This window comes from Trematomus bernacchii, unplaced genomic scaffold, assembly GCF_902827165.1.
Source record: "Trematomus bernacchii unplaced genomic scaffold, fTreBer1.1, whole genome shotgun sequence".
Classification (NCBI taxonomy): Eukaryota; Metazoa; Chordata; class Actinopteri; order Perciformes; family Nototheniidae; genus Trematomus; species Trematomus bernacchii.
The window spans coordinates 25156633-25175110 of NW_022987720.1; the positions used below are offsets into that span (position 1 = coordinate 25156633).

The 18478-nt window shown below is 40.6% G+C and overlaps 6 gene segments (V, D, J or C); 3 read left to right on the forward strand and 3 right to left on the reverse strand.

Moving 5' to 3' along the window:
* Positions 1-1841: 1841 nt before the first annotated feature.
* LOC117492447 lies at positions 1842-4697 on the reverse strand (the record flags this gene model as incomplete). The annotated part of the segment is given in 2 exon segments: positions 1842-2340; positions 4628-4697. Coding segments are annotated over 2 exon segments (417 nt in total), but the record flags the coding sequence as incomplete, so codon positions are not given.
* Positions 4698-5279: 582 nt separating this feature from the next.
* Positions 5280-5984, forward strand: LOC117492432. The segment is given in 2 exon segments: positions 5280-5508; positions 5616-5984. Coding segments are annotated over 2 exon segments (414 nt in total).
* A 2765-nt stretch (positions 5985-8749) lies between these two features.
* LOC117492145 lies at positions 8750-11221 on the reverse strand. The segment is given in 3 exon segments: positions 8750-9124; positions 10284-10361; positions 11218-11221. Coding segments are annotated over 3 exon segments (414 nt in total).
* Positions 11222-11254: 33 nt separating this feature from the next.
* Positions 11255-11949, forward strand: LOC117492435. The segment is given in 2 exon segments: positions 11255-11504; positions 11612-11949. Coding segments are annotated over 2 exon segments (414 nt in total).
* Positions 11950-13529: 1580 nt separating this feature from the next.
* LOC117492445 lies at positions 13530-14159 on the forward strand. The segment is given in 2 exon segments: positions 13530-13610; positions 13826-14159. Coding segments are annotated over 2 exon segments (360 nt in total).
* Positions 14160-16531: 2372 nt separating this feature from the next.
* Positions 16532-18464, reverse strand: LOC117492449 (the record flags this gene model as incomplete). The annotated part of the segment is given in 2 exon segments: positions 16532-17018; positions 18395-18464. Coding segments are annotated over 2 exon segments (405 nt in total), but the record flags the coding sequence as incomplete, so codon positions are not given.
* Positions 18465-18478: the final 14 nt, after the last annotated feature.

Genomic DNA, 18478 nt, shown 5'->3' on the forward strand with positions numbered 1-18478 from the left:
CTGTCTGTTATCAGCCTGCAGCCAGGGAGGAGAAATCAGCTGAGCTGCCTGCTCCCTGCACACAGATGTGTATGTGAGGAAGTCCGTGGATTGGTCAATTTGGACCAATCAGCGGGGGCTTAACGTAACGGCTCCACGGATTGGTCCATTTCGTTCCGGGTACGGCTTGACATCATGCCGTACCCGGAACGAAATGGAAGAATCAAATGGACAATGACGTATCTCCAATGAGGCGTTTTGGGGAGGTATTTTCTGTGTTAGAGTTTTACTCGCTACAGGGTGTACTTTGAGGGTTTGTGACTCTGCACACCGTTTACATGCATAAAAACCTTCATAACACACAAGGGGACGGGTAATAACCGGAAAAGCATGACATGGGCCCTTTAAGGAGGAGAGCATCAGGCAGGACCACAGCGACAGCTATAGCCACAACTCAGGATCCACGACTCAGGATTCACGACTCAGATCCACGACTCAGGATCCACTACTCAGGATCCACATTACATTTCATATAGCTGACGCTTTTATCCAAAGCGACTTACAATAAGTGCATTCGACCAAGAAGATACAAACTTGAAGAAAACAGAATCATATAAGTACATTATGTTTCATAGAGCCAAACCATTTTAAGTGCTACTCAACTGGCTTTAGATAAGCCAGTCCTTTGTTATTATATAAGTGCTTTGTTAGTATGTTTTTATTTTATTTTTTATTTTATTGCTCAAAGTGGAGTCGAAAGAGATGAGTTTTTAGTCTGCGCCGGAAGATATGTAAGCGTTAGGATGTCCTGATGTCAATGGGGAGCTCATCTGACGCAGAGCGGAGTGCACATACTGGGGTGTATGGTTTAACCATGTCCTGGATGTAGGAAGGGCCAGATCCATTCACAGCATGGTACGCTAGAACCAGTGTCTTGAAGTGGATTCTAGCAGTTACTGGAAGCCAGTGAAGGGAGCAGAGGAGCGGTGTGGTGTGGGAAAATGTAGGAAGGTTGAAGACCAGACGAGCCGCTGCATTCTGGATGAGCTGCAGAGGTCGTGGATCCAAGACTCAGGATCCACTTTTCCTTTTATACATAAATATGTGTCCCCTCTGTGTAAAGGCATTATGAAAGTTTCAGGAAAAAAGATTCCCTTTCTTTTTATCCTGATCCATCTAAAAACCTGTCTGAAAATGAGCTGGTCAGATTTTGGCCACTTTTTGATGTCACAATGTTTTTGTTGGGCTGTGCAACCATTAGCCAATAACCAACCAAGGTAACACCGGCCCACCTTATCACCTGAATCTCCTCCTAGAGCACCATTGTGTTTTTTTAAACCAAACACAGGGCTGAAGCAGAGGGGTTTACTGCATTATATCATGCATGATCTGTTTGGTTGTTAGAGCCAAACACTTCAGAGACATGGTTTGTAAATATCTGAGACCTATAATATATTGTTGAAAATGAGTATAATAGGGGACCTTTAAGGTAATCTCAATTTAGATTCAAGTTATATAACTGTATGCAGATGATACCCTGCTTTTCATTTCTTAACCTGCATTTCTTTTTCTTATTGAGTCAGATGTCCAGAATGAATTCAGGGTAACATTTAACAACACATGAACATAACATAGAGAATACATTAAACATTAGTTATAAGAGCTATGTGGTTTACCATTTAAATGTTCCTACTAAGATTATTGGAACTAATTAATAACATAGATAGAAACAAAATGAATGCGGAAGTACATCAACAGTCTAGCAATTATTAACAAGTCATCTGGAAAAAATGTATGATGGCTTTTGTGAATTCATGTGAATAAGGTTTCTTATCATATCTCACAGAAAGGGAATCAGAACACACTTTTATAATACACACATTAATCTTTATTGTTTTAAAATGTTGGAACCATCGACACAAGCAAAAACAGGTTGATGTTGAAACATGTCCTGAGAGCCAGAGAGCAGACTGAGAGCAGTGTGAGAGAGAAAGCAGAGTCCCAGTGAGTCAGCTCAGGACTGGGAACACTGGTCTCTCCTCAGTGTCTCTGAGAGCGCAGTCTGGGAGCCCTGGGTGGCCTCACAGGTCACAGAGCGCACCTTCCTCCACTGGTCTGCAGGGAGCCTCAGGGTGCTGCTCCAGCTGTAGTGGGCGTCCTTCTCCAGCACCCCGGGGCTCCTGCTCTCCTCCCAGCTGCTGCTGCTGCTGCTGCTGCTGCTGCTGCTGCTGCTGTCCACCTTCCAGGCCAGACTCCAGTCTGAGGGGAAGCCCTTGTTGGCCAGGCACACGAGCGTGGCCTTCCCCTGCTGCAGCTCTTCTGTGGAGGGGGGCAGCACCGTCAGGGTGGGACGGACATCACCTAGGAGACACCAATCAGATTAGAGGACAGGGAGCACACAGCTGTCAATCAACCAGCAGACACTGGGACACCTTTACTGTGAGAGCGTTTCTCCTTTAAGGAGTTTCTGTCAGATGTTGGTTCTGCTCCATCAGTCTCTCACTCACACATTGTTTCACTTCCCTTTAAGAAGCCTCTCATGCAAATCAGCACAGAGGCACTTCATACAGAATCACCTCAACTACACTGGAAATAAAGTACAACATTAGGAAGCATTTAAAAAGTTGTGGTCAAAAACATCCAAAACCTGAACTCTGCAAACCATTATTAAATTATTAACTGGATAAATGAACAAATACAGGAAATGGAACAATCAATTGAGCTTAATGTGAATCTCAATCACTACCCAGTTTTACAAACTTTAAAATAATGTCTGAAAGAATTCAACACATTTTTTAATATCCATCGTTATCTTTACTCTGTTTAACTGTATATGAAAACTGTTTTTGTAATTTCTTTGAAAACAGAGGGGTGAACCGAGATAGATACATTTAAAATAAGTTAAGGTAAAATTAGCAGTTTTATCATTTCACATTTGAAGCTGTTTAAATGACAGTATGTTGGGAATGTATAAAGACAGTTCAAGAAAATCTTCTCCAACTTAGGCTCAATGATGAAGAGAAATAAAGACATGAATACTAACACTATCTAAACATTACGATTAAAATAATAAAAATCTATCTCTCAAACATTCTAACATAGAATTTAAAACATCTCTTAACAACATCATATTTAGTTTTTGTGCAGAAACTTACTTCCAACATCCAGTCTGGTTCCTCCACCAAAAGTCAACCACAGTGATACAAAGTCATTGAGCCGCCGTACAAAAACCTCTCACTGTAGAGAGACACGGCTCTCTGACTTTGACACACTGAACTAAACCTACCAGCCCTCAAGATGCTACTTCACCATTAAAGGTGGAAATTAGTGATGGGAATTATGGCTCTTTGAAGGGAGCCGGATCTTATGGCTCCGTTCCTTTCAAAGAGCCGTTCAAAAGAGCCGTTCAAAAGAGCCGTTTTTTTAAGGTTACTAGGTTTATCTGCAAAATAATCACCAGGATAATGATTGCCAGACCTAATGTCAATAATCGGCATTGTAAACATGACACAAGGTGGCGCCATATCCATGTCATTCATGTCAGTGAATGTACTTTGAATTTACCCTCTGTATGTGTTAAGTAAATAAAGTTGCCTTGCCTTGAATGAAATTCATGCAACTCTTAATATTAGATACTGTGTTTTTAAGTGGCGATGGAGATTATTTGTTGACCCTGCTTTAAAGGATATTTTGCCTTTACAAATGGTGCGCTTTATCACTGCCTGGGTTTTGGTTGAAGTGCATCCAAATGCTGCTGCGTTTTCGCGTTTGGCTCATTTTCCATCCGAAAAACACGTCGTCTACCTGTCCTGTACCACTTGTTATGACTTCTCTCTCGCGCGTATTCCGTTAAGACCCACCCCATCTCACTCCTCGTGCTGAAACCTACCAATCAGAGTAGTGGCGGATCTTCACAGAATACGTTTGGGGAACAAAATCAAGCTTTTTAAAAGGCGAGTGGATGTTGGCAGGCAGTGAGTGCGGACCAACGATTGAACGATAACAAGAACGGCTCTCACCAAGTACGACTCGGTTCCCCTCGTTTGTACCAAAGAGCCGTTCAAAAGAATCGGCTCGTTCGCGACCGACACATCACTAGTGGAAATAAGGATTTATTCTCGTTTAACTCTCATAAAAACATTTAAATAACTTTTGCTGGAGTAAAGGTAGCCTCTTAGTTAAACAAATATTTGATAAGTATGTATACAATGACATGGAGAGGTAATTATTTCTCCTAGTACACTGAATAATAAGTACAACAAAAGAGAAATTGCTCTTATGAATTCATATTTGACTTACTTCCAACATCCAGTCTGGTTCCTCCACCAAAAGTCAACCACAGTGATTCAAAGCCATTGAGCCGCCGTACAAAAACCTCTCACTTTAGAGACACGGCTCTCTGACTTTGACACACTGAACTAAACCTACCAGCCCTCAAGATGCTACTTCACCATTAAAGGTGGAAATAAGGATTTATTCTCGTTTAACTCTCATAAAAACATTTAAACGTCTTTTGCTGGAGGAAAGTTAGCCTCTTAGTGCAAAATATTTGAGAAGAATTTATACAATGGAGAGGCAACTATTTTGCCTAGTATGCTGAATACACAACAAAAGAGAAATTGCTCTGGTAAAATAACATTTGACTTACTTCCAACATCCAGTCTGGTTCCTCCACCGAACGTGTACCACAGTGATACAAAGTCATTGAGCCGCCGTACAAAAACCTCTCACTGTAGAGAGACACGGCTCTCTGACTTTGACACAAACAAACTCACCAAACACATCCACAGTTTACCCAGTTTATATAAGAACTGCTTCAAATGTTTGAAACAGATTCACAAACTATGGAAAAGTATCTAATGTTTCTTTTGTGAACCTTTTAAACATTTAAAAGGAATATTAAGTTGTGTCTTAAGTTTCAAAACTAAGATGATTCTTTCGAAAAACGAATTGTTCACAAAATATGTTTTTTTTATGATTTTATCAACTTTTTCATCAAAGTAATTGAACACTTAAATGAAACAATAAATGTCTAATAAAATCTCTACATGTTATACTTCCAAATGTGCATAATTCCCATAAATACATGTTTGTTTGTCCATCAGGATGAATAATAAATCTCCATTTAGTTTTTCCCAGGTGGTATTGATTATTTGGGGTTATTCATTTGAGCTTTTTAATGAAATTAAGTTCAAGAAAATGTGTCTATTGAACTTAGAGCCTCAAACAAGTGAGCGCTGACCCATTCCTGATCAATCCTCTGACAGAGAGATGGATCCATTGATAAACAGCATCATCAGAGTAATCCAGGTCCCTGTTGGAGTCAGTCAGAGCATTTCCATAGAGAGACACTTTGCATCAGCAGCACCATGCTCCAGTGCTCTGGGAGACCTTATAGTCCTGAGAGTTGAACACTGGATGACTGACAGCTGTCCTTCATGACAACAGAAGCCACAGAAATCCTCCTCATCAAAAACATGACTTTGATCTGCGTCCTCATCTGGACTCTCCTCTGCTGCTGCTTCACAGGTAAAGTCCAGAGAATCAAACTCCTCTCCTCTGTGAACATCCGTCCCTCTGGAATGAAGCGGACAAAACCATGACGCTGCTTTATGTCTTTGTCTCTGTATCCTCAGAGTCCAGAGGCCAGGTCACAGTGACTCAGTCTGGAGCAGTGAGCTCTGCTGCGGGACGCTCCGTCTCCATCACATGTACGACCAGTTCCCATGTTCATGCTGGGATATATTTAGCCTGGTACCAACAGAGAGATGGAGGAACTCCTAAACGTCTCGTTTACGGTGCTACCAGTCGAGCATCAGGTATTTCAGAGCGTTTTACAGGCAGTGGATCAAACTCTGACTTCACTCTGACCATCAGTGGAGTCCAGACTGATGATGCAGCAGTTTACTACTGTCAGAGTGTCCATATCATCAACAGTCAGTATGTGTTCACACAGTGAAAAAGCGTCGTACAAAAACCTCCCTCAGTCAGACTGAACAGGAACTGAACTGACTGCTGCAGCTGGAAGCTACACTTCACTGAGGACACACACACACACACACACACACACACACACACACACACACACACACACACGCACGCACGCACGCACGCACGCACGCACGCACGCACGCACGCACGCACGCACGCACGCACGCACGCACGCACGCACGCACACACACACACATGAAATGTCCGTCATCTCCATTAGGCATGTAACTTTCTTCTTTTTCAAGCAAAGCATTCTGAAATACTTCTCAAGGGAATATAAAGAGAATGAACTCATACACACACCATAGGAACATTGTAAATCTAAATCTATAAAAGCCACACTAAACTCATGGGTGCTCATCTTCCTTTTGAACAGTGTTCACTTCTGTCTCGCTGGAGAGACTCCCAAAGATCAAAAGTCCCAACTTAAAATCAAACATCCTTGTTTGGAAATAACTCTGTCCCCAACAGTAGCACAAACTACAATAACTGGAGAAATGTTCAAGTCCACAGGAATTGTCCAACTCAAAAAACAGTCTTTTAAAAGCGGCTGAATAATCCAGTAAACAGAGTAAGTACCTGGGAGTGCACGTAGACTACGGACTGAAGTGGAGGATCAACACTGACGCTGTGTACAAGAAGGGGATGAGCCGACTCTATTTTCTGAGGAAGCTGAGATCCTTCCAAGTGTGCAGCAAGATGTTGGAGATCTTCTACCAGTCTGTTGTGGCCAGTGCTGCGGTCTGCTGGGGGGGGGGGGGGGGGGGGGCGGGCAGCATCAAAGCCGGTGACACCAGCAGACTCAATAAACTGATCAGGAGAGCTGGCTCTATCATCGGTGTGAAACTGGGCAGTTTGTAGCTGTGGTGGAGAGGAGGACACTTAACAAACTGTTATCCATCATGGATAACCCCACCCACCCTCTCCACCTGCAGCTGGACAGACAGGAGCTCCTTCTCCAACAGACTGCTCCGCTGTCACACAGAGAGGGACAGGAAAACATTCCTGCCTTCTGCAATAACACTTTTCAACACCTCACCTCTGGCTGGCAGAGAGCTCACTGCTGCATTGAGCTCCACTTCCTGATAACAATTTGCAATGTTCTGTATATTTGTAAATGATATGCTCTCATATGTTTATACAGTATAGCATAAGCCTATATTCCTGCTACTGCAGTATTTTTGACCTTTGTAAAGAATATTTTAAATATCCAGAATTTGTTATGTTGTTTATAGTGTTTATATTTGATATACTATTTTCCATTTTCATTTGATTTGTAATTGTTAATTGTTAACTTTATTCCACTTTTTAAGTATTTGTATTTTAATGTTGAACACACTGGTCCGGTAACAAAATGATTTCCCAAATTGGGATGAATAAAGTAAATATCCATCCATCTAAATCCAATGTCATTGACATACATGCACCAATGTAATCCACAGCACCTGCAAAGCGATCACAAAGATCCAAATATGATTGAACTCACCAGCAGTCGAGGAGGGATAGAATGCTTCGACTCTGGCTGAGTAACACCACTGTAGAAGCATCTTCTCAGAGCAACACCTTTGTAAAAACATCTTCTCCACCAATGATTTTCAAATATATGCATCAAGATAATCAGGATCTACTGTCATGTCATACAGAAACATAGGAGCGATTTAATTCTTATGAAAGGCATTCACACAACTAAGGTAATAAATAAGTATTTGTTTTCATATAATATCAGTTTTGATTCAATCAGCAAAAAATCGTGTAATTTAATAATTCTGCAAACAGACAGCAGAGACAGAGCCTGTGGTACCCTCTCTTTGGTCTCAAGTTCTTTGGTGGAGTTGTACTGTGTCCATTAAATAATATTTGAGGATTCATGTTATATGACTTTATGATGATGATAGCCATGCTTTTTATTTCTTATCCTGGACAATCTTATTTAGAAGTTTTGATTCAGATGGTCAGAATATATTCAAGGTACAGTTTAACAACACATGAACATCACACATGGATGTACTTACACATTAGTAATAAGAGAGAGCTTTGTGGTTTACCATTGAAATGTTCATGCTATTGTTATTGGTACCAATTTTTATTAATAAAAATAAAACTAGAATAAATCCAGAAGTATATCCAAACCCTTAAAGATCCCATCATATGCTTTTCTGGTTACTACCCGTCCCCTTGTGTGTTATGTAGCTTTTTCTGCATGTAAATGGTCTGCAAAGTCACAAACCATCAAAGTACACCCTGTAGCGAGTAAAACTCTAACACAGAAAAGACCTGTCTGTGCTGCCCCAGAACGCCTCGTTGGAGATTTATCTTTTTTCATTTTTTTCTTCCGGGGCAGGTTGACGTCACTAAGTCCAAATGGACCAATTGGACTCACTCACACTTATCTTTTCTCAGCCGCGATGCTCAGACCCCACGCAGCAGTCACCAGTATTCCACATACTATACAGACATGCTGTATGAGAAACCAATGTGATTTTGGAACATTGAACAATGTAAATGTATTCTAGTAGACCTCAACAATGGAATTATGATCAGTAGAAATGGCCAAGACATGGGACCTTTAAGATCATTAAAAAGTAATATGGGTTATATTGACTTGGTAATGTTGTGACATTTGTGAATTAATGTGAATAAGGTTTCTTATATATATCATATCTCACAGAAAGGGAATCCGAAGACATGTCACTTTTATAATACACACATTAATCTTTATTGTTTTAAAATGTTGAAACCATCGACACAAGCAAAAACAGGTTGATGTTGAAACATGTCCTGAGAGCAGTGTGAGAGAGAAAGCAGAGTCCCAGTGAGTCAGCTCAGGACTGGGAACACTGGTCTCTCCTCAGTGTCTCTGAGAGCGCAGTCTGGGAGCCCTGGGTGGCCTCACAGGTCACAGAGCGCACCTTCCTCCACTGGTCTGCAGGGAGCCTCAGGGTGCTGCTCCAGCTGTAGTGGGCGTCCTTCTCCAGCACCCCGGGGCTCCTGCTCTCCTCCCAGCTGCTGCTGCTGCTGCTGCTGCTGTCCACCTTCCAGGCCAGACTCCAGTCTGAGGGGAAGCCCTTGTTGGCCAGGCACACGAGCGTGGCCTTCCCCTGCTGCAGCTCTTCTGTGGAGGGGGGCAGCACCGTCAGGGTGGGACGGACATCACCTAGGAGACACCAATCAGATTAGAGGACAGGGAGCACACAGCTGTCAATCAACCAGCAGACACTGGGACACCTTTACTGTGAGAGCGTTTCTCCTTTAAGGAGTTTCTGTCAGATGTTGGTTCTGCTCCATCAGTCTCTCACTCACACATTGTTTCACTTCCCTTTAAGAAGCCTCTCATGCAAATCAGCACAGAGGCACTTCATACAGAATCACCTCAACTACACTGGAAATAAAGTACAACATTAGGAAGCATTTAAAAAGTTGTGGTCCAAATCATCCAAAACCTGAACTCAGCAAACCATTATTTTAAATGATTTACTGGATAAATGAACAAATACGGGAAATGGAGCAATCAATTGAGCTTAATGTGAATCTCAATCACAACCCAGTTTTACAAACTTTAAAATAATGTCTGAAAGAATTCAACACATTTTTTAATATCCATCGTTATCTTTACTCTGTTTAACTGTATATGAAAACTGTTTTCGTAATTTCTTTGAAAACAGAGGGGTGAACCGAGATAGATACATTTAAAATAAGTTAAGGTAAAATTAGCATTTTTATCATTTCACATTTGAAGCTGTTTAAATGACAGTATGTTGGGAATGTATAAAGACATTTCAAGAACATCTTCTCCAACTTAGGCTCAATGATGAAGAGAAATAAAGACATGAATACTAATACTATCTAAACATTACGATTAAAATAATAAAAATCTATCTCTCAAACATTCTAACATAGAATTTAAAACATCTCTTAACAACATCATATTTAGTTTTTGTGCAGAAACTTACTTCCAACATCCAGTCTGGTTCCTCCACCAAAAGTCAACCACAGTGATACAAAGTCATTGAGCCGCCGTACAAAAACCTCTCACTGTAGAGAGACACGGCTCTCTGACTTTGACACACTGAACTAAACCTACCAGCCCTCAAGATGCTACTTCACCATTAAAGGTGGAAATAAGGATTTATTCTCGTTTAACTCCCATAAAAACATTTAAATAACTTTTGCTGGAGTAAAGGTAGCCTCTTAGTTAAACAAATATTTGATAAGTATGTATACAATGACATGGAGAGGTAATTATTTCTCCTAGTACGCTGAATAATAAGTACAACAAAAGAGAAATTGCTCTTATGAATTCATATTTGACTTACTTCCAACATCCAGTCTGGTTCCTCCACCAAAAGTCCACCACAGTGATTCAAAGTCATTGAGCCGCCGTACAAAAACCTCTCACTTTAGAGACACGGCTCTCTGACTTTGACACACTGAACTAAACCTACCAGCCCTCAAGATCCTACTTCACCATTAAAGGTGGAAATAATAACTCTCATAAAAACATTTAAACGTCTTTTGCTGGAGGAAAGTTAGCCTCTTAGTGCAAAATATTTGAGAAGAATTTATACAATGACATGGAGAGGCAACTATTTTGCCTAGTATGCTGAATACACAACAAAAGAGAAATTGCTCTTGTAAAATAACATTTGACTTACTTCCAACATCCAGTCTGGTTCCTCCACCGAACGTGTACCACAGTGATACAAAGTCATTGAGCCGCCGTACAAAAACCTCTCACTGTAGAGAGACACGGCTCTCTGACTTTGACACAAACAAACTCACCAAACACATCCACAGTTTACCCAGTTTATTTAAGAACTGCTTCAAATGTTTGAAACAGATTCACAAACTATGGAAAAGTATCTAATGTTTCTTTTGTGAACCTTTTAAACATTTAAAAGGAATATTAAGTTGTGTCTTAAGTTTCAAAATGAAGATGATTCTTTCGAAAGAACGAATTGTTCACAAAATATGTTTTTTTTACGATTTTATCAACCTTTTCATCAAAGTAATTGAACACTTAAATTAAACAATAAATGTATAATAAAATCTCTACATGTTATACTTCCAAATGTGCATAATTCCCATAAATACATGTTTGTTTGTCCATCAGGATTCATAATAAACCTCCATTTAGTTTTTCCTAGGTGGTATTGATTATTTGGGGTTATTCATTTGAGCTTTTTAATGAAATTAACTGCAAGAAAATGTGTCCATTGAACTTAGAGCCTCAAACAAGTGAGCGCTGACCCATTCCTGATCAATCCTCTGACAGAGAGATGGATCCATTGATAAACAGCATCATCAGAGTAATCCAGGTCCCTGTTGGAGTCAGTCAGAGCATTTCCATAGAGAGACACTTTGCATCAGCAGCACCATGCTCCAGTGCTCTGGGAGACCTTATAGTCCTGAGAGTTGAACACTGGATGACTGACAGCTGTCCTTCATGACAACAGAAGCCACAGAAATCCTCCTCATCAAAAACATGACTTTGATCTGCGTCCTCATCTGGACTCTCCTCTGCTGCTGCTTCACAGGTAAAGTCCAGAGAATCAAACTCCTCTCCTCTGTGAACATCCGTCCCTCTGGAATGAAGCGGACAAAACCATGACGCTGCTTTATGTCTTTGTCTCTGTATCCTCAGAGTCCAGAGGCCAGGTCACAGTGACTCAGTCTGGAGCAGTGAGCTCTGCTGCGGGAAGCTCCGTCTCCATCACATGTACGACCAGTTCCCATGTTCATGCTGGGAACCGTTTAGCCTGGTACCAACAGAGAGATGGAGGAACTCCTAAACTGCTCATTCATTATGCTACCACTCGAGCATCAGGGATTTCAGAGCGTTTTACAGGCAGTGGATCAAACTCTGACTTCACTCTGACCATCAGTGGAGTCCAGACTGATGATGCAGCAGTTTACTACTGTCAGAGTTTCCATTACCCCAACAGTCAGTTTGTGTTCACACAGTGAAAAAGCGTCGTACAAAAACCTCCCTCAGTCAGACTGAACAGGAACTGAACTGACTGCTGCAGCTGGAAGCTACACTTCACTGAGGACACACACACACACACACACACACACACACACACACACACACACACACACACACACACACACACACACACACACACACACACACACACACACACACACACACACACACACACAAACACACACACACACACACACACACTTTCATCTCCATTAAGCGTGTAACTTTTTTCTTTTTCAAGCAAAGACTTCTGAAATGTTCCTAATAATATATTAAGAAGATGAACTCATACACACCATACTAAAATACTAAATCTATAAAAGCCACACTAAACTCATTGGTCCTCAGCTTCTTTTTGAACAGTGTTCACTTCTGTCTAACTGGAGTGACTCCCAAAGATGAAAAGTCCCGACTTCAAATCAAAGGTCACCTTCACTTTAAAGTCTGCAGTGAGGTAAATCCAGCCAGCCCTGATCATGAGACGTTTCTGACCTCCTAGTGATACAGCGCTGTAGAAGGTCAGAGATAAAGGAGGCTGTCTGACCATGCAGAGCTCTAAAAGGGATCACCAGTATCTTAAACTGGATTCTTTATTTAATGTGGAGCCAAGAATCAAAATCATCTGTTACATGAGATCTTTTCAAAGAGCCCGTCAAAGTTCATTTAACAGTCCTTTGAACATTTTTGTGAGTGATGGATGTGAAAGTTAAATAGAAATTGAATTACACCGTTTAAATGGACAAACAAATCTGAAATGATCATCTCCAGCTTAGCTTGAAGCACATTGGGATACAACTTAACAAATAATGTAAACGGTAAACAACAGATGTGAATCCAACACTTCATGCTGCTGATCTAAAGTGTCAGCTATATTTCAGACAGTAGATTTGAACAGATGATAAAACAAGGAGCATCTGAAAACTGAAATAATACAACTTTATGGAGATTAAAGAAAAGCATCAGCATCTCAGGTATCTTCTCTGAGTATATTCATCATGAAATCATATTCCCCACTAATGACATTCATTTTCACATCATATAAAACTGCCTTGTTTAATCTTTAAGACCATAATGTGATCAGTCATTAAATATAGTATTCTGTCTAATGCCACTCTTTTTTTAGATTTACAAAAAGGATGCATTGCCGACTTCAGACTTTACATTTCTGTCAAAATGAATCATGTAAATTGAAGTAGCTACTGTATAAGAAAACTTGCAAAACTGAATTTGTATTCTGGTGTGAAACCTTTTAACAATCTGTATCAATAGATTTTTTTTTCTTTCACGTGTGTCAAACAACATATATTTCTACACTTTAAAATCTTCTCACCAACAGGCTCAACTTGTAGTACTTGCTTTGTGTAAACCAAATGAACTTGTGTTCGACATAGTAATCTTTGAGAGGCCATTATGTAGTGAAACATGAAACAGTGAATGCTGTCAGCACTGAGGGGGAACACCATGCTGTTTGAGGACAGCTACACTTCACTGACTCTGTGTGTTTGCATATGTGTCCTGCCTCTCTGCTCCCAGACGTTAAGAGGCCAGAGGTGATCAGCGGCTGTCCAGGTCTTTCAGAGCCACTGACACGCCGGCAGCACAATGATGATGTCGCTGACTCTACTGCTGGCCACCCTGGGGCTCCTTGTTCAGGGTGAGATTCTCTTCTGAAAACGTTGCTTCAGGAAGCAACCAGGTTCACCAACATGATGATCTGCTATGATGGAGAAGCACTGAGACAAGCAGCATGTACCTTCTTCCATCTGATCTCCATGTTAAAGAGAGGATGCTCTTCTGTTTGGATGTTGATCATCTTTCTCCAAGCTGGATTTGTCTCAATAACCCTTCTGCTGTTTTCATGTTTTCCAGATTCATCAGGAGAAATCCTCCTGACTCAGTCTCCTGGATCTCTGTCTGTTGTTCCAGGACAGACTCTTTCTATCAAATGTATAGCCAGTACAAGTGCTGGTACATACCTTAACTGGTACCTTCAGAAACCTGGAGAAGCTCCTAAACTCTTGGTATATTATGCTACATCTCTTCAGTCTGGAGTTTCAAATCGTTTCAGTGGAAGTGGATCTGGGACTGTCTTCACTCTGACCGTCACTGGAGTTCAGACTGTAGATGCAGGAGATTATTATTGTCAGCAGTGTAACAGCAGGCCGTTCACACAGTGATACAACGTCGTGCAAAAACCTCCTCAACTAAAGAGGAAGTGATTTGAATGAACAACTGCACAGAAAAAAAAAAAAAACTATAGCATTCATTACCAACATTTTTTTAATGTAATACCACAACAACACTTTCAACATTAAAAAAAATAGTTTATTTCTGTTAAAAATAGTTTTACAATTAGTTTGTGATTTTTGAGTACCAAAAGGTTTTCTAACAGCTTTAATAACCACTCTATAACTTTGGCCCTCATAACTGTGAACCCCAAGTGACATTATAGCACATATTTAATTTTATATAAATATTGAGTGAATGCTAAATTCTTACTTTTTATGTTTGCTTTCTAACGTAATTTGTCAAGGAGCAGGAAAAGAAAAATATTTTAGCTCTTAACAAATCTTATTTTCTATCATGCTGTAAGAAATTGTGTACAATTACATAAGTGTATCATTGATACCGTTTTATTGCACTCACAATATATCAATGATGCTATGCAATTTCTTCTAAAAAATTATAAAACTGTATATCTGTGTATATATGTGTAGATATCAATGAAAAAGCTGAAGATTAAATCCATCAATTCATACAGCCCAATATCAGACATTTTACATTTGTCTCAGCGGACTTTACAGTTTGTACAGAATATAAATATGACACCCTTGGTCCTCGGACCCTCACATTGGACAAGGAAAAACATCCAAAGAAAATAAATGAAAAAAACCCGGAGAAAGCAACAGAGGAGGGATCCCTCTCCCAGGACGGACAGACGTCCAATAGATGTTGTTTGTAAATTAAAAAGACAATACATTTACAACATAGGTAGTCCAAATGCTTGAAAATGCATGTGTCTATAAATAAGAAGACATTGAATAAAGGTGGATGGCAACAATCCTGTGGGAGCCATCAAAGAAGTAGTAAGGAGGAGAGCATCAGGCAGGACCACAGCGACAGCTATAGCCACGACTCAGGATCCACGACTCAGGATCCACGACTCAGGATCCACGACTCAGGATCCACGACTCAGGATCCACGACTCAGGATCCACGACTCAGGATCCACATTACATTTCATTTAGCTGACGCTTTTATCCAAAGCGACTTACAATAAGTGCATTCGACCAAGAAGATACAAACTTGAAGAAAACAGAATCATATAAGTACATTATGTTTCATAGAGCCAAACCATTTTAAGTGCTACTCAACTGGCTTTAGATAAGCCAGTCCTTTGTTAGTATATAAGTGCTTTGTTAGTATGTTTTTATTTTATTTTTTATTTTATTGCTCAAAGTGGATTCGAAAGAGATGAGTTTTCAGTCTGCGCCGGAAGATGTGTAAGCTTTAGGCTGTCCTGATGTCAATGGGCAACAGGGAGCTGACGCAGAGCGGAGTGCACGTGCTGGGGTGTATGGTTTAACCATGTCCTGGATGTAGGAAGGGCCAGATCCATTCACAGCATGGTACGCTAGTACCAGTGTCTTGAAGTGGATTCTAGCAGTTACTGGAAGCCAGTGAAGGGAGCGGAGGAGCGGTGTGGTGTGGGAAAATGTAGGAAGGTTGAAGACCAGACGAGCCGCTGCATTCTGGATGAGCTGCAGAGGTCGTGGATCCAAGACTCAGGATCCACTTTTCCTTTTATACATAAATATGTGTCCCCTCTGTGTAAAGGCATTATGAAAGTTTCAGGAAAAAAGATTCCCTTTCTTTTTATCCTGATCCATCTAAAAACCTGTCTGAAAATGAGCTGATCACATTTTGGCCACTTTTTGATGTCACAATGTTTTTGTTGGGCTGTGCAACCATTAGCCAATAACCAACCAAGGTAACACCGGCCCACCTTATCACCTGCATCTCCTCCTAGAGCACCATTGTGGTTTTTTAAACCAAACACAGGGCTGAAGCAGAGGGGTTTACTGCATTATACCATGCATGATCTGTTTGGTTTTTAGAGCCAAACACTTCAGAGACATGGTTTGTAAATATCTGAGACCTATAATATATTGTTGAAAAGGAGTATAATAGGGGACCTTTAAGGTAATCTCAATTTAGATTCAAGTTATATAACTGTATGCAGATGATACCCTGCTTTTCATTTCTTAACCTGCATTTCTTTTTCTTATTGAGTCAGATGTCCAGAATGAATTCAGGGTAACATTTAACAACACATGAACATAACATACAGAATACATTAAACATTAGTTATAAGAGCTTTGTGGTTTACCATTTAAATATTCCTACTAAGATTATTGGAACTAATTAATAACATAGATAGAACCAAAATGAATGCGGAAGTACATCAACAGTCTAGCAATTATTAACAAGTCATCTGGAAAAAATGTATGATGGCTTTTGTGAATTCATGTGAATAAGGTTTCTTATCATATCTCACAGAAAGGGAATCAGAACACACTTTTATAATACACACATTAATCTTTATTGTTTTAAAATGTTGGAACCATCGACACAAGCAAAAACAGGTTGATGTTGAAACATGTCCTGAGAGCCAGAGAGCAGACTGAGAGCAGTGTGAGAGAGAAAGCAGAGTCCCAGTGAGTCAGCTCAGGACTGGGAACACTGGTCTCTCCTCAGTGTCTCTGAGAGCGCAGTCTGGGAGCCCTGGGTGGCCTCACAGGTCACAGAGCGCACCTTCCTCCACTGGTCTGCAGGGAGCCTCAGGGTGCTGCTCCAGCTGTAGTGGGCGTCCTTCTCCAGCACCCCGGGGCTCCTGCTCTCCTCCCAGCTGCTGCTGCTGCTGCTGCTGCTGCTGTCCACCTTCCAGGCCAGACTCCAGTCTGAGGGGAAGCCCTTGTTGGCCAGGCACACGAGCGTGGCCTTCCCCTGCTGCAGCTCTTCTGTGGAGGGGGGCAGCACCGTCAGGGTGGGACGGACATCACCTAGGAGAGACCAATCAGATTAGAGGACAGGGAGCACACAGCTGTCAATCAACCAGCAGACACTGGGACACCTTTACTGTGAGAGCGTTTCTCCTTTAAGGAGTTTCTGTCAGATGTTGGTTCTGCTCCATCAGTCTCTCACTCACACATTGTTTCACTTCCCTTTAAGAAGCCTCTCATGCAAATCAGCACAGAGGCACTTCATACAGAATCACCTCAACTACACTGGAAATAAAGTACAACATTAGGAAGCATTTCAAAAGTTGTGGTCCAAATCATCCAAAACCTGAACTCTGCAAACCATTATTACACACATTTTTTAATATCCATCGTTATCTTTACTCTGTTTAACTGTATATGAAAACTGTATTCGTCATTTCTTTGAAAACAGAGGGGAGAACCGAGATAGAACATTTAAAATAAGTTAAGGTAAAATTAGCAGTTTTATCATTTCACATTTGAAGCTGTTTAAATGACAGTATGTTGGGAATGTATAAAGACATTTGAAGAAAATCTTCTCCGACTTAGGCTCAATGATGAAGAGAAATAAAGACATGAATACTATATCTAAACATTACGATTAAAATAATACAAATCTATCTCTCAAACATTCTAACATAGAATTTAAAACGTCTCTTAACAACATCATATTTAGTTTTTGTGCAGAAACTTACTTCCAACATCCAGTCTGGTTCCTCCACCAAAAGTCAACCACAGTGATACAAAGTCATTGAGCCGCCGTACAAAAACCTCTCACTGTAGAGAGACTCGGCTCTCTGACTTTGACACACTGAAATAAACCTACCAGCCCTCAAGATGCTACTTCACCATTAAAGGTGGAAATAAGGATTTATTCTCGTTTAACTCTCATAAAAACATTTAAATAACTTTTGCTGGAGTAAAGGTAGCCTCTTAGTTAAACAAATATTTGATAAGTATGTATACAATGACATGCAGAGGTAATTATTTCTCCTAGTACGCTGAATAATAAGTACAACAAAAGAGAAATTGCTCTTATGAATTCATATTTGACTTACTTCCAACATCCAGTCTGGTTCCTCCACCAAAAGTCAACCACAGTGATTCAAAGTCATTGAGCCGCCGTACAAAAACCTCTCACTTTAGAGACGCGGCTCTCTGACTTTGAAACACTGAACTAAACCTACCAGCCCTCAAGATCCTACTTCACCATTAAAGGTGGAAATAATAACTCTCATAAAAACATTTAAACGTCTTTTGCTGGAGGAAAGTTAGCCTCTTAGTGCAAAATATTTGAGAAGAATTTATACAATGACATGGAGAGGCAACTATTTTGCCTAGTATGCTGAATACACAACAAAAGAGAAATTGCTCTTGTAAAATAACATTTGACTTACTTCCAACATCCAGTCTGGTTCCTCCACCGAACGTGTACCACAGTGATACAAAGTCATTGAGCCGCCGTACAAAAACCTCTCACT